The sequence below is a fragment of the Euprymna scolopes genome, chromosome 36 (assembly GCF_053919585.1).
Source record: "Euprymna scolopes isolate OS-2025 chromosome 36, ASM5391958v1, whole genome shotgun sequence".
Taxonomy (NCBI): domain Eukaryota; kingdom Metazoa; phylum Mollusca; class Cephalopoda; order Sepiida; family Sepiolidae; genus Euprymna; species Euprymna scolopes.
Genome location: NC_136517.1, coordinates 85820326 through 85837680, shown reverse-complemented (window position 1 = coordinate 85837680; position 17355 = coordinate 85820326). Strand labels below are relative to the sequence as shown.

At 35.0% G+C, this 17355-nt stretch overlaps 1 protein-coding gene across 2 annotated transcripts in view; it reads right to left on the bottom strand.

Annotated features, from left to right (window-relative positions):
- LOC145260659 (putative 3-hydroxybutyryl-CoA dehydrogenase) overlaps positions 1-17355 on the bottom strand; it is a 72378-nt gene that overhangs the window by 26686 nt on the left and 28337 nt on the right. For both annotated transcript variants that reach the window (XM_080119006.1, XM_080119007.1), the window contains exons 7-8: positions 15451-15549; positions 11005-11115 (exon numbers count right to left, since the gene is read on the bottom strand). In XM_080119006.1, the coding sequence (XP_079975132.1) occupies positions 11005-11115; positions 15451-15549 (210 nt within the window). The remainder of the gene's footprint in view (positions 1-11004; positions 11116-15450; positions 15550-17355) is intronic.

The following is a 17355-nucleotide window of genomic DNA, read 5'->3' as shown; positions in this document are numbered from 1 at the left end:
CTGCCTTGACAGAGTACAAAATAGACTTTGTGGCTTTTTTTTTTTTTTACATGGGGGTCACCGCTTATCAAGGCTCAAAGACCACTCGAGGATAAGAGTTAATAGGTATACATTAATCATTGTGATTTTAGCGTAGTAAACATTAGTGGGAATTTTGTAACTTGGATTACTTAGGGGGACGGTTCAATAAGAACTTGTTCACATTGAACTTGAAGACAATCAGATTGTAGTCAGCTGAAAAGCAGGCAAACAGAATAGAGTTCCACAAGCGAGCAGTTCTAAGAAAGAAGCCCTGTTCATTGAATCTACATTTAGGTGTAGGCACGGATAAAGAGTGTGGGTAATTGTTGATAGTGGTTCTGGCAAGACGAGTGTTTTTCGTGAAAGTCTGGCAAGGAGGGACCAGAGATCGAAGTTCAGATGAGCACCTGCCATTAAAATAACGATAAAGCAGGGACAGGCTCGCTACGTCTCTTCTGTGGGAAAGGGGTTGCAGAGAAGAGAAAATGGCATCCTCTACTAAGCTACGAAGGCTATTTTGAACTCTGTCAAGACAGGACAAGCTGTTTCTAGCAGCTCCTGCCCAGATGTGGCAGTACTCCATCGTTGGCCGAACCTGGCTTTTATATAGGTAGAGAATTGCATCAGGAGTGAGATATCTACTGGAGCGGTAGAAGGATCCCACCATTTTTCCAGCGACTTTGGCAATTGATTTGATATACGTGTTCCATTTCAGATCGGGAGTAAAGATCAAGCCCAGAAGCTTGTCAAAACATGAAGCCTCCCTAAGACGAGAGCCATTCATTTCAATTGATGGCAGCTGGGCAGCAGAGCATTGATGATGTAAAGATAGAAGCTTGGTTTTAGATGTATTAAAAATAACCAGCCACTTCTTTCCCCATCGTACCACGTGCTCAAGATCAGAGGAGAGAGAGTCAGAGAGAACTTGGTCGTTTACCATCTTCAAAGTGCTTCCATAGATGGTAGTGTCGTCAACATAAATGTCTACGAATGATCTAAGGATGTGGTCTGGAGGATTATTGATGTAGATCAGGAAGAGTGTTTGGCCCAGGATGAACCCCTGAGGACTCCAGCATTAATACTAAGAGCCTCTGATTTCTGCCCATCAACCACTACTCTTAAGAACCTATCAGAAAGAAATAATTTAATAGTTGAGAAGACATTTTCATCTATACCATGACTGGAGATCTTGTGAAGTAGGCCTTTATGCCCTACCTTATCAAAGGCCTTTGATATGTCAAGAGCAATTGCCCTAGAGAGGAAGCCTCCATCGAGGGATTTGCCAACCCTATGAGATATAACTGTAAGCACATCTGCTGTGGATCTAGCAGAACGGAAACCATATTGCATGTCACTAAGAAGGTTATTTTTGCTGAGATGGTTGACTACTTCCTTGTTCAGCACAGATTCCAGCAGCTGGTCTGTACGGAGAGGGAGATGAGTGATCACCTGAGTTCTTCAGAACAAGAGTTATCTCCCTCTGCAAAGTGACAAACTATAAAACATACAAACGTAAAATATTATTGATTTAGTTCAAACTTGATCCTCTATAAAACAATTTGGTACTTGTGCACTTTTGCCGCCGTGCTGTAATAATAATGTTATTTTGAAAGCCATTTTTAACATAGGGAGGGGAGGGTGTTTTGTAACTATTCTATGTTTTCACCTAACAATTTAATAATAAAAAAAGTACTTGTTCAGTTTAGTCAAGACATTAAAAAATGAAAATATCGAAAAAAAAGGTTATATTTCACGTATCCGTTATGAAACGAAGTTCTCTGAAAAAAAAAAAAAAAGTTCACTTAATTTCATCAAGTAGTTTTTTTTTTTACAGCGAAAAAACAATTTGTTATGATACCAAGCAAAAGGTTCGATTTTTAGGAAGAAAAGCTAGAGTTAAAGATGGGGAGGGAGTGTCGGCTCTTTAAACTGAGTTATCTCCCCATGGCATGCTGTTCAGCTTCAGCAAATTTCACAATGGCTGACTTCAACGCACTCTCATAAGAACGTGTTTTTCCGCTGTAAAAAAAAAAACTACTCGATCAAATTAAATGTAATTTTTTTCTCAAAGATCTTCAGTCCAAAACGGATACGTACAATATAACCTTTTTTCGATAATTTCATTTTTTAATGTGTTGACTAAACTGTACAAGTGCCAAAAAAAAGATATGAAGTTTGAATTTAACCTGAAAAACTATTTAAAAAATAGCATGAGGGCAAAACTGCACAAGCACCAACAATTTCTATTGTATCGAGTTTTGTCAATTTTCTTTTTACAATAATTATATTCGGTATGCAGGGTTTCCTCCTAGGAAAGTGGGGAAGCTAACTACCTCCCTGAACGATCGCCCATAGTTTGGACATAAACAAATATTTTCTTTTTTATCTTAACAATTTTTATTGTTATTTTTGGATTTCTATACTTTTCGATTTTAATTAAATTAAAGAAAAACAAGTGAAGCATGCATGGTCCCCCGTGTGTGCACAGTGAATGAGGCATTAAAAAAATGACTAAGTTCAGCATTTGCAATTTAGCCCCAAAAATCCTCATGGGATGTCAAATCCTGGTGAAGATGAACAAACAGTGCAGCTTTAGGCATTAACGTATGCAAATATGAGTTCTGCACTTCTGCACCATGCAAAAAAAGAAATCAAAGCATAGATTCCATGAACAAAGCTTCTTTCTTACAAGTGCACGTCTGTGGAACTCTGTTCCGTTTGCCTGTTTCCCACCTGACTACAACTTGATGTCTTCAAGTCCAATATAAACAAATTCCTGATAAACCGCCCTCTTAAGACACTTTATCAAATCTCCATTACTAACGTTTACTACGATATTATCCCATTGATTACTGTACACGCAATAACCCTTATCTCTGAGTGGCTTCTGGGCCTTGATAAGTGGTGACTACCATGTAAGAAAAACACTGACTCAGGGGAGGTGTGGTTAGAGATTATGCAATTCTTGCCACAAAAATGTCACGCGTAGGCACCCTTCAGTGGGTATCCAAAGTCCGACAAGACTGAATGGAGCCGTGATATGTGTGTATGCGTGTGTGTGAGAGACAGTATGCATGTGAGTGTGTGTGTGTGTGTGTATGATTATGTGAATGCATGTATGTGGAAGTAAAAGAGTACATGAGTGTGTGTATGTGTGAGTGAATGAATGCGTGTGTAAGTGATGTGAGTACGTGAATGTGTAGAAAGATTCTTCAGACTGTGAAATTGAATCGAAGCATCTGTTATAGAAATCTCACCTGTCTGTTTAAATGTATGTATGTATGTATGTATGTCTGCCTAAAAGTTTCGATAGAGGTGACGGATTTTTGCGAGATCAGTATCGTTTTGAAGCGCAACCCTTCTGACGACAAATATCGAAAAATTTGGCCCAAAACATTAATTCCTTCACCCTCAACTGGACACTTTTTACAAGGAAGAGTCACTTTTTTCACCAATATTTTCGAAAGTCATCTTCTCTTTTCGATTGACTAGCCTTAATTTAAACCTTCGTCACTTCTGGTTTGATGATGAACGCAACAGCAAAGATGCCACTTTTTTTTTTTTTTTTTTCATGTTCTTTTCCTCCTTCGCGGTACGGGTTCGAGCCTGCCTGCCTACTACCACTTTTTCATTTTTCCTAAAACACCTCCAAATACCCGGGCAACGCCAGGCACCCAGGTTAGTCTATTATATAAATATCACCTGTCTGTTTGAATGTATGTATGTTTATATGTCTGCCTAAAACTTTTCTAAGCGGCATTAGACTGGATCGAAACTGATATCATCTGGAAGGGCAATGTCTTGGTCGAATATGTAAGAATTAGAAAAAAACAGTCAATCATTTTGTATGGAAAAAGACGTTTGCAATGAGGAAGAGCAGTAAAAATTCCTTCATAACAATTTAACCAAACATGCATGCGTAAAAAACATTCTTTATTGAATTGGTTGAAATAGAAAAAAAACGACATTAATTCACTGAGTCCATCATAGAGCAGTGGTTATAGTGGCAGCGTCGTTATCTTAAAGTTGCACGTTCACGTTGACATAAAGGACATTTTTTTATGCCATTTTTTTGTGTTCACTTATTCGTTATTTTATTTATTCGATAATTTGTTGTGTATTTATTAAAATAAATTCATTGATATATCACGTGGATATCGAGTTGATAATTTGTTGTGTATTTATTAAAATAAATTCATTGATATATCACGTGGTTATCGAGTTGATAATTTGTTGTGTATTTATTAAAATAAATTCATTGATATATCACATGGATATCCAGTTGTTAATTTGTTGTGTAGTTGTTAAAATAAATTCATTGATATATCACGTGGATATCAAGTTGATAATTTGTTGTGTAACATTGTGGTATTTTAAATGTGACTCTTATGCATACGTTCGTGAATTCATATAAAAAGTTGTGAGAACACGGGCATTTAAAAAATCAGTTTTCTACACTGAGAAATAATAGATTTTAAAACCACATGTTACAATGCTAAAAGAAAATTCAATGATAAAAAAATACAGAATAAAAACAACACTAACAACTCAATACTGGAAGCTCAAAGAAAGCGAACACTTGCTAATAATCAAGTGGAAAATAATATGACAGGCCAGTATATGTAGAAATTTAGACGACCCGTGCAGATTATGTATAAATGAGAACTTTGAAATTCTAAAATTGTAGGTAAGACAACAATTTTTGAAGCTTTTGTATGCATTTGGATTGTTGTCACATGCACAATCACATTGACACACCGGTTCTCGCTAGAGAATCGAAGCTAAGCAATATTGAGCCTGGCCAGTACCAGATGGGTGACCATTTGGGAAGGTGAGGCGCTGTATGTACCACGAAGTAAAATACCAGGTTGAGAAACTGGCACGGTCTATCCTTCTCTCGAGGGTAAATGGGACTCTCTTAAGTCGTGATAGGCACCCCATCTAGTCATGGTGTCACGATAAAAAAAATACCCTTGATAGTCCTGGCGAAGCATCATGTATTCAGCGCTCGACAAGATTTGAATTACATTACAAACTCGTGTAGTGATTCAATCTCAGCTGCGGCCGCATTGGATAGATGGATGGATGGATGGATGGTCATATGCAAGCCATAAAGACTATGGGATCTGCCTTTAAGCTCTTTTTGCCAAAAGGTTGAGGATTCGAATATGGAGGCAGAAAAACTTAAGAGGGGGTTAAAAAAAGAAATTTCCAGACGTATTTTCAGGCAATCTTGGAAGGTGTACAAAAGCAGTCGCAAAATTTGAAGTCAAAGCAAATGAACAGCCAGTGTTCAGAAAGAAAAGGAACGTTCCATACGCCGCTATAGAACAAATAGACGGTGAATTAGAAAGACTCGAAAACATGGGTGTCATTGAAAAAATTGATCATAGTGAGTGGGCTGCACATTAAAAAGAAGAGCAAATTCAGGTTTGTGCAGACTTCTCGACCGGCTTAAACAGGGCATTACAAGAGCACCATTATCCGCTTCCGAGCCCTGAAAAAATATTTGCGAAACTGAGTGGAGGGAAATATTTTTCTAAAATCAACCTCAGTGACACATATTTACAAGTTTCAGTCGATGAGAAGCATTCAAAGCTGCTATGTATCAATACTCATAAGGGATTGTACGAGTTTAACAGACTTCCTTTTGGGGTCAAAGTCGCCCCTGCGATTTTTCAGCAAATTATGGACATTATGTTAAATGGGTTGGATTTCGCAGTAGGGTACCTGGACGACATGTTAATGAACAGCACTAGCAAAGAACAACACAAGGATCATGTAAACCAAGTATTCGAACGGATCCAGGATTATGGATTTAAACTAAAACAGGAAAATGTACATTTTTCATGAGGAAAATAAAATACTTGGGACAAATCATTGGTGAACCTGGAAGAAGGCCGGATCTAGATAGATCGAGTGCAATAAAAGACATGCCTACTCAAGAAAATATTGCGTCTTTACAAAGTTTCTTAGGGTTGGCGAATTACTACAATGTATTTGTGCCAAATATGCATAAACTAAGATCACCCTTAAATGCACTGTTAAGGAAGGACCAAAAATTGGAATGGATGTGCAAGAGTGCGAAGAAGCATTTCAGGAAATTAAAGATATATTAACGTCTGACTTGTTTCTGGCACACTATAATCCTAAGCGTGATATTGTAGTTGCAAGCGATGCCAGCGCCTATGGCATAGGAGCATGCATATTACACAAAATGGATGATGGAAAAATAAAACCCATTGCTCATGCATCCCGGACACTTTGGCCAGCTGAAAAAAATTACTCGCAAATTGAGAAAGAAGTGCTAGCCATTATATTCGCAGTAAAGAAATTTCATTGTTTCCTATCTTGTAGGTAATTTCTGTTGCAAACAGACCACAAACCATTTATAAACGATTTTCGGATCAAAAAAGGGACTACCACAACATAAAGCGAATAGACTCCAAAGATGGCCTACCATGCTTCTGAACTACAATTTTCAAATGGAGTATGTACCATCTAAAAAACTTGGTCATGCAGACGGGTTATCAAGGTTAATACCTAAGCAGACAGAACCATTGGAGTATATGGTAATAGCAGCTATTCAAGCGGAAGTTGAGGTAAAAAATACTTTATGTGACACGATAAGAGAACTTCCAGCAACGCTTGATGAGATTAAGAATAAGGCAGAGGAAGATGAATTTATTATAAGCACGAAACAAAAAATCAACAACTGGATGAGGGAATCTATTTAATTTTCGATAACGTCCTGTTATATATTGACGGGGTGGTAATTCCTGCAACACTACAGAAAAGAATGCTCAAGGAATTCCATGGAGGACATCCAGGCATATCAAGAATAAAAGAAAACAGAAATCAACTGAGTTGATTAGAGTGAACCCAAAACAAAAATGTTATTAATCCCCAGACGGGATATTTTCAAGGGGGGGGGCATATCGGCCTCTCTATGTATAAGGGAAATTACACTGGTTCTCACTATATATATATATATATATATATATATATATATATAGTGCCAGTAATGTCTACACCAGTGAGAAGGAGCGACAGTACTCCACTGCCTAGCGCTAGTCAGTTATACTCGTATTCCTACCTTTGTACCTGTGATGTTAGTACACTTTGTTAAACCAACCTCGACTTGATTTTCTTCTTTTACTATTGTGTTACGATACAACATTATATATATATATATATATATATATATATATATATATATATATATATATATAGATGTTGTTTTTGTTTTGGTTTTAGCGATATGTTTTGAATGAATTCAATTGTTTACGAAAGTGCATTTTTACCTAAATGCGAGTTGGGAATAATTTTCCCTTTTAACCAATTTGGTACCCCCACATGAGGAGCGGTATATATTATTTTTAAAATGTAATTGCATATATATATATATATATATTTTTTTTTTTTTTTTCCTGATTCCAATACAATTCCTGAGTTTAATTTTTTTATAAACCTCTAAATATTTAGCTATAAAATGGTCATTGTGCCCTGATTACCATAAAAACACATCTTAAATGTGTATAGATTTTTTTCAAATGTAAAAACAATTGTGACGGGTGATCTATAGATTTTAGTTTTATTGATTTTTAAATATCAATGAGTATTTTTTATTTTATCAATACAAACAGCAGTGGAAGGCTTTGTTTTAAACAAAATCAAATAAAAAAAGATAATTAAAGTAATCGTTTTTGGCATCTGAAAATAGATACAATTTTTTTCTATTCCAATACCAAGTCCGATATTCCCAAAAGTTTCCATTTTTCCAATTCCCGACTCAGGTTAACTGCTCCAACATATATATTTAAAACTGTCAGAAAAACATTTGTACCGTCGATTTCAAGTGTAACATAAGGAGGGGGGTGGGGCAGTTAAACAGAAAACAATATGGCTGACGAGAGCCTAACATTATTTACCATTAACTCGTCCCCCTTATGTTAGGCTTGAAACGGATGGTACCTATGTTTTTCTGACCTTCCGTACAGTTGAACAGAATTTACCATTAACTGGTCCCCCTTATGTTAGGTTTGAAACCGACGGGCCCAATGTTTTTCTGACCTTCTGTATGGTTTTCAATAAATAAATATTAAACTCTTATATTGGAATTTTTTCTTTGTAATCAAGCATTTTGATGGAATTCTTGCCCCAAAACAGTGAACATATATCTATATATATATATATATATATATCTCTTCCCATAAACGAAATGTTGCATCTCTCTGCCTGTTCTACAAGTACTTTAACGGTGATTGCTCCGACGAACTGCAAACACTTGTACCCCCTCCATGTAAATACCCCCGACAAGCAGCTAAACCCCACCCCTTCACAATAGAGATCCCAAGATGTAAGAGAACCTTCTACTCCAGTAGTTTCTTCCCCAGAACCGCTAGATTTGGGAATTGCCTTCCGGGTACCTGTTTCCCCAACTGTACTGACATGCAGAAGTTCAAGTGTAACATGAACCGACATCTTGCTGCTCAACTCCCCACATAGTACCCCTGTAGCTTATGTCTCTGATAGTAACCCCCTACATCAAAGTGGTAACGTGCCTTGTTTGGGGTGAAAATGTAATATATATATATATATATATATAAAACATAATATGACGGAATGAAGAGAGTGCTCAATGAAATTAGAGCATTTATGTATTTATTTCAATGTTATCCAGTCAATAAATGGATAAGGCATACTTCAGGTTTCATGAATAAGACACGACTAAGAAGTTGCCAAACGCAATCAAAATGCATTTAACCCATTCAAGTGTTGATCCAATGTCAGATCACACAAATCTGCTGTTTTTGATAAATTCGACAACCAAAAAGCAGTAAAAAGGGGTTTAAAATAAGTTAAGTTAATCCTTAAAGAGCTAGAGGCGTTCATGCAACTTAGTTAATAACCAAGAAATTGAATACAAACGAAATCTACAGAAAATAATTTTTACTAAACACAAGAAAATCTAATCTTTTATCAACTGCAATAGTTTTTAAATTCTGAAACTGAATGAAAGATTTATTATCTCTGAATTTGTTATTGTCACTTTCACTTAGCCAAACACAAGTAAATAAAAAAAAAGTGTTGTTTTTTTAGAGAAATTTCAGACTTAAAAAATAACAAAAAAAACTTACTCTAATCCCATTGGCAACCACCCTCAGACTTAGGGTTAGTAGCATTGTAAGCTTTTTCAGTTTAGAATTAATTAAATTAATTGAAATTAGAAAAAAAAAAAAAAAGAAAGAAATTGACTGACGTCTTTGATTAATTATGAAACAACAAAATTACAAGTTTCTAAAGTTTAAACGTATACAGGGCGGTAGAAAATTAAATCTTATTGCATTTGGTAAAAGTTATTTATTGTATATTTTGTTTATTTTCAATTTCTCAGGTGTTAACTATATCATTGCTGAAATAGGAAAATAATTTAATTAATAGATATTATTTATGTTTATTTTGCAGCAAACTACCTCCCTTGGATCTGAACGTACAGTCAACAGATCGATTTTTTTAAATATGTTCTTTTTGAAAATAGTAATATATCCAAAAGTTACAAAAAATCATCGGGTAGAAATTTAGTTCTACGATGGGTGTGCAATAAGTAATGCCCCTGATCCACTTCCCTAGCAGTAGAGCAACGAAACTTGGCACAGATATTAGTCTTTCTCTACATAGGAACCACCCAGAGTTATGCATTTCTCCCATTGTTTGATGCCGCTCTGGAGACCGTTTTTGTAGAACACCCCAGATTGGTCCTCCAACCATGACGTGACTTCAGAAATCAAGGTTACATCATCTGGGAAACGCTTTCCTTTCAAAAACAACTTCATGGCTAAGAAGAGGTGAAAGTCAGAGGGTGCAAGGTCAGGAGAGTAGGGAGGATGGGGAAGGATTTCATAATCACACGCCCGTACTTCTGATCTGGCAACATGCAAGTTATGGACCGGAGCATTGTCCTGCAGGAGGAGGGTACCTTTGCTGATCTTGCCCCGCCTCTTGATTTTGGTAGCTTCCCTTAATTTCCTCAAAAGTGAAGCATAATAGGTTCCTGTAATTGTGGTACCCTTTGTCAGGAAATCTGTCACCACTACTCCGTCCTGGTCCCAGAAGACTGTGACCATGACCTTGCCAGCAGAGGGCTGCACCCTTGCCTTCTTTGGAGGTGGTGAGTCCAAGTGCTTCCACTGCATTGACTGGGCTTTGGTCTCTGGATCATAGTGATGGACTAAGGTTTCATCCTGTGTAATCAGTCTTTTGAAAAACTTTGAATTCATCCTCAAGCACTCGATGCGTTCTCGCTTCTGGAATGGTGTGAACAACCTGGGAATCCATCTGGCAGACACCTTATGCATATGCAAATGGTCATGAATGATAGTTTCCACAGACCCTGTACTAATCTTGACATCTTGGGCTATTTGGCAAATTGCGCCAATCTTCCAAAATGGCAGCCTCAACTTGACGGACAGATGCCTTTTCAATGACAGAATGGGGACGGGGGGGGCAACCAGGTCTGAGAGTTGTTTCCACAGACTTCCGGCCATGTTTGAATTCACGATGCCAGCGTTTTACAAGCATTATCACCATAAGTTTCTTTCATTTCATCAAAAGTCTCCTGTGGTGTGCGTCCTTTCAAATATAAAAACCGGATCACTGCTCGACATTCAACAGGCTCCATTTCACACCTAACTCAGTTCAAACACCTGTAAAACAGAAATCACAATTAGTTCAGAGCTGTAATTTGCCACATAACCCGTGGAGATATAAATCGTTGCACATGCAAAATTTCAACTAGATCAGACAACTGGAAGTGGATCAGGGGCATCACTTATTGCACGTCCCTAGTATATCCTTAAAAGAAAAAAAAAACACATTTGGACAAGTCGGGGGATTGGGAAGGCCACGGATTTTCAGCAAATTTTAAATAACTTTGTCGGAGAAGTCAATCATAATTAAAAAAAGAAGTTTTTAGCGACTCACCATCAACCTCGTCTTGTGGGGGGACCTCGTTTCCTCGGTGGGACAACATTGGTACGACAGTCTTGAAAAAATGGGTCATTCCTGAAGAATTCTTTATCTGTTCAAGCCGTGCTGAAATAAAAAGACAACATGAAATAAAACAAGTTTTAAAAATGATGATTAGCAATTTTTTTATTGGTAAAATAAAATTATGCGTCCTGCAGACCTAAATTCTAATATGCATTAAATTGTTTTTAATGCCATTACATTGCATTAAAGCAAAAAATGAATTCTTTTGGATTATGTGGAAACATAACGAGAATTGGCAGCGAACCGGATGTTAACGCATCCACCATGAGAGACAAAATAAAAAATTGTCGTTTGCACATGGCTTCACGCATCGCTTCCACTTGGGAAGAAAAAAATAAGATAACCACAAAATAATTATCAACCAATGGCAGAGCTCCGCGCCTAAAATAAACACCTCAAATATCACAGTTGCTGTGAGCCAGTTTGCCACTATAAAAACGAGGTATTTGAGGGAACAGAGGAGGAGGGAACAGGCGATTTTCGCCCAGCTGCGTCAGTGAACGCACGGACATTCTCCCACCCGACCTAAAGAGATGAAGAAGAAAAAGAAATAAGGCACCAGTGAACTGAAGCCGACTACGCTCTCATGTTATGGGCCAAACGCCTTCAATTCTAAACAATGCCAAATTCACACAAACCAAAGAAGAGAGAGGAGGAGAAAGACGCCGAAGACGCCGGGCTGCTAGAGCTGATGAAAGAAGTCCCTCGCTTTCCAGTTACAAATCAGGACACGCATCACCGACAGCAGGATGACCGGCCTACCCTGACCCTCTCCATCGTCTAAACGATAAGTTACATTTTACGAACATTCATTCCTTGTCAATTCATACATACCTACAAACAGTTTACGAACATTCATTCCTTGTCAATTCATACATACCTACAAACATTTTACGAACATTCATTCCTTGTCAATTCATACATACCTACAAACATTTTACGAACATTCATTCCTTGTCAATTCATACATACCTACAAACATTTTACGAACATTTCTCTCCTTTGTTAAATCACATTCCATCCTACGAACACTTTGCCTCTCCTAATACAAATTGTTGGTAGTAAATAAAATCGGTTCTCAACCTTCAATATTCGTCTATCTTTATATGGAGTCAGAATCTACACACTTCCAACGTTATTCATTTCAGGTATTCTTGGTTGTGGCCTCTATGGCATCCTTTCCTCCCCCTAATCCTTCTCATAAATACCGAGGCCATAAGTATTAAAATAATTTCCAATGCTCTCAATAATGTTTACCAATTTATTTATTTCTATTATTATTGCTTATTTTTTTTTTTCACGTTCACCCCAAACAAGGCATATCGCCATTTGGACATAAGGGGCTACTATTTGGGACCATGTCTAGGAAAGATTAACAAGATGTTGGTTTATGTTACATTTAAACTTCTGCAAGCAGGTAGCAGGAAGGGAATTCCAAAATCTAGCTGGTTGAAGGAAGAAACTACTAGAGCAGAAAGCTTTCTGGCATTTAGGGACCTCAATAGTGAAGGGGTGTGATTTTGTTGCTAAATGGGTTTGTTGGGGATATGTACACTTTGAAACATGACATAAAACATCAGTATATGACGTCATGAAAAATTTATTATTTTTAAGGTAATGTTTTAAGCTTCATTTATATAAAAAAAAAAAAGTCCAAATTAGTGAGTTGGTAAAATCACAGACTGAAGATCTCAGGTCTTTGGTGTTGTTTCAAGTGAGGGCCACATCATGCCACCTCACATCTTTGAACACCAGGACATGAATTGCTTGTATGATAGAATAAAATATATCCAGGGAGGATGCTGTATATGCGTTCATGAAACCCCAAAAGAATTATTAAAAGAAAAAAATTATGCAGAAACACCGTTTTAACCAACTTTGTAAAATGCATTTTTTATAACTCTATAACATTATTTTATATTTAATTATAAGGAATTATAAGAAAATTATATTTAATTATAAAGGATTATAAGAAAATTATATTTAATTATAAGGAATTATAAGAAAATTATATTTAATTATAAGGAATTATAAGAAAATTATATTTAATTATAAGGAATTATAAGAAAATTATATTTAATTATAAGGAATTATAAGAAAATTATATTTAATTATAAGGAATTATAAGAAAATTATATTTAATTATAAGGAATTATAAGAAAATTATATTTAATTATAAGGATAACCCAGAATTGCCCAGAAATTAATAAGGATGCGTGTGTTCTGCTGCTACTAGACCTGATAACAATTATGATGTTAACATTTTTGTAGATATTTTTTTACAATCATTATATTCGGTATACAGTGTTTCCACCTAGGAAATCCTGGAAGCTAATTACCTCCCATTATATCCAAATGATCGCCCATAGTTTGGACGTAAATAGACGCTGTTCTACAATTTGTCACTGTGCAAAGGGAGACAACCCTCGTCTCCTAAAAGATTCGTTCATTTTTTTTTCATCTCATAATTTAGGACGCAATATTTTTTATTAAATCAAAACATTAAAAACTGCAACAAATTTTTTTTAATGCAACAAAAGTTGATAACATTAAAAATAAAAAAATGTAGTCTTTGCGCGATTAGTAAGAGAATTGTTTGTTTTCATATCATAATTTCCGATGCTAAAACCAACAATATTTTTTCATTAGATGAAAACATTTCAAAAAGAAACGTTTTTCTACATTTTTTATGACTTACGAAGAGATTAAATGCGATGATAGGAATTTATAATTTTTTTTCAGACAAAACTTTTAAAAAAAACAAGGATAAAAATATGAAAAAAAGGCTACGACTACTTTTTTTTTTTTTATTTAAAAAGTTCCCACCTGACTACAACTTGGATGTCTTCAAGTCCAACATGAACCGCCCCCTTAAGTAGACACTTTATCAAATCTCAACATTAACGTACTATACACGCAATAACCCTTATCCCCGAGTGGCTTCCGGGCCTTGATAAGTGGTGACCACCTTGTAAAAAAAAAAAAAATGTTATGGTTTTAAAAAAAATTAATCTTTAACCTTAAAAAAATACAAAGAATGAAACTTTAATAAAACAAGGATGAAACTTTTAAAGCTGTAGTCTTTACGCAGCTATTAAGAGAATTGTTTTTGTTTTCATATCATAATTTATGATGCTAAAACCAACGAACAAACAATATTTTCATTAGATAAAAAACATTTAAAAATAAAGCTGCGGCAACAATTTTTTTTTTTTTAAATTAAAAAGTAAATGTTATGGAAAAGTTTTAAATAAAAAAAAAAATAGTCTTTAACCTTAAAAAAAAAAAATACAAAGAATGAAACTTTTAAAGATGCGGCGATGTTTTTTTTGTTTTTTTTTTTCCTGTAGCAATGAAAATGCAATGATAGTTGCAGATGAATTGTAAACAAAGTTGATAACATTAATAATACAAAATGTAGTCTTTACGCAACTATTAAGCGAAAACCAATGAACCAACGATATCTGCATTACATGAAAACATTTAAACAGTACGATGCTAAAACCAATGATATTTTCATTAGATGAAAACATTTAAAAATAAAGTTGCGGCAACAATTTTTTTTTTTTTTAATTAAAAAGTAAATGTTATGGTAAGGTTTTTAAAAAATTAATCTTTAACCTTAAAAAATACAAAGAATAAAACTCTTTAATAACTTCTTTTTTTTTTTTTTACTTTAACAAAGGTTAAGATACTAATAACACCAACATCTCGTTTTTAACGTTTCAAAAAAAAAAATGAAAATGCAATAATAGTTGTGGAGGAACTGTAAACAAATTTGAGAACATTAATAATACAAAATGTACTCTTTACACCTTTTTTCTATATTTTTTACGACTTACTAATAAACAAATACTTTTTACGACTTACTAATAAACAAATATTTTTTACGACTTACTAATAAACAAATATTTTTTACGACTTACTAATAAACAAATATTTTTTACGACTTACTAATAAACAAATATTTTTTACGACTTACTAATAAACAAATATTTTTTACGACTTACTAATAAACAAATATTTTTTACGACTTACTAATAAACAAATATTTTTTACGACTTACTAATAAACAAATATTTTTTACGACTTACTAATAAACAAATATTTTTTACGACTTACTAATAAACAAATATTTTTTACGACTTACTAATAAACAAATATTTTTTACGACTTACTAATAAACAAATATTTTTTACGACTTACTAATAAACAAATATTTTTTACGACTTACTAATAAACAAATATTTTTTACGACTTACTAATAAACAAATATTTTTTACGACTTACTAATAAACAAATATTTTTTACGACTTACTAATAAACAAATATTTTTTACGACTTACTAATAAACAAATAAAAATAAATAACTCAAACCTTGTTTTCTTTCTTCCCGCTGTTCTTCTTTCAGGATAAGGGGTTCTCCTCCAGATCGGAAAAAAAGCGTCTTTCCCATTCTTTCCAGGAACTTTCTCACTAAAATTAAATGAAATCGGTTAGAATTTTACCATAAAAATATACAGGGTAGAATGATAAAACTGTTGTCCTAAAGAAAACAACGCTACAGTGTTATTAATTTATTTTATTGCGGACTATTATCCTCATCTTTCTTAGTTGTTGTTTCCCGACGTTTCGGTCAACTATTCCTCTGCCCTTCGTCGGGTAATAACAGCGACAGGATAGCCGGTAGCACATAGGATAGAGACGTTGAATCTCTACGGTTCCAGGTTTTTTTAAAAAAAATTTTTATTACATTTTCACCCCAAACAAGGCAAATTGCCACTTTGGTGTACTATCAGGGGCAACAACTACTGGGGTACTATGTAGGGATTTGGGCAGCAAGATGTCAGTTCACGTTACACTTGAACTTCTGCACGTCAGTACTGTCGGGGAAGCAGGGACCTGGAATGGAATTCCAAAGTTTAGCGGTTCTGGGGAAGAAACTATTGGAGTAGAAAGATCTTTTACATCTAGGGATCTCTACAGTGTTGGGGTGGGATTTAGCAGCCTGTCGGGTTTGTCGAGGGTGCTCACATCATGGGGGCACAAGTGATTGCAATTCGTCAGAGCATTCACCACTAAAATACTTGTAGAACAGGCAGAGGGATGCAAGAGTGAGATTTGTCTGAAGATAGCGGTTTCAATCCTACCCAAAGCCAGTCAGAAGCTTACTTGGCCAAAACGTGGTGAGACGACAACAATTATGGATGGCAGTAATTGCTGAGATTGCGGTTAGGAGATTCGGAGTTCCTATTCCGTCGCGGTTACCACCTGACAAAGTATGGGAGGAGTAAGGAAGTCAGATATCAGAGTTGATTGACCAAATAAAGAATTTCATTTCTATAGAGACAATAAGTGCTTAGTTTGATGCACACACAATTATTTGTGAGAAATTGAAGATGCAAAAGATTAGTACAAAGCTTGTCCCAAGAGTGCAGTCCACAAATCCACCCTTGTCACAAACTATTTGATCAAGATGAGCATCAGACAGTTCCTCACCCTCCCTGTAGTCCAGACTTTGCTCCCTGTGACTTTTGGTTATTCCCTAAGCTCAAGGAAAATCATTGAGGTTGTCGTTATGAGACAACCGAGGAGATGAAGGAGGCAATGATGAAGGTCATTGACACACTCACACAAGAGGACTTCCGTGGGGGAGCTATTGGAATGGCACAACAAGTACATTTCAGCCAGAAAAGATTACTTTGAAGGAGACTAGAGTTTCTAGGTACGTGCAAAATGAATGCCGATGCTCAAAATGTATAAACATTTTGACGCCTTCCTTTACTTAAAAATTCACCAAAAATCAGGAAATTAACTAATTTTAATGAAATTTTCAGTATTTATCAAATAATGATCACTGAATATAATGAACTAATTATTTTTATTTAAATCTGAGAGGAAGTGTATTATTTTGTTTTAAAAAAATACCTTTACTAAAGTTACGGTTTTCAGTAGTAAATAAAAAATACAAGAATTTATTTTTGCTTTTTTTATATAAATAAAGCATCGTAATTTGTAACAATAAAAATAAAATAATTTTTATAGGAACATTACGAAAAAAGCTCTAAAGTCCGTATTAATGAATTAAATATAACTTGAAGAAAAATTAATTTCTCAAACTACCGATATTACCATTGAATTAAGCCTTGTTTATTTAATATTTCCACACAAAGAAAATTATAATAGCAAAAATATTTCTACTTTTTTTTTTAAATTACAGATTTTGCATAATTTTTATATGCAGGATTTTAATAATTTCCTTGCTTGCAAGAATGTGAAACT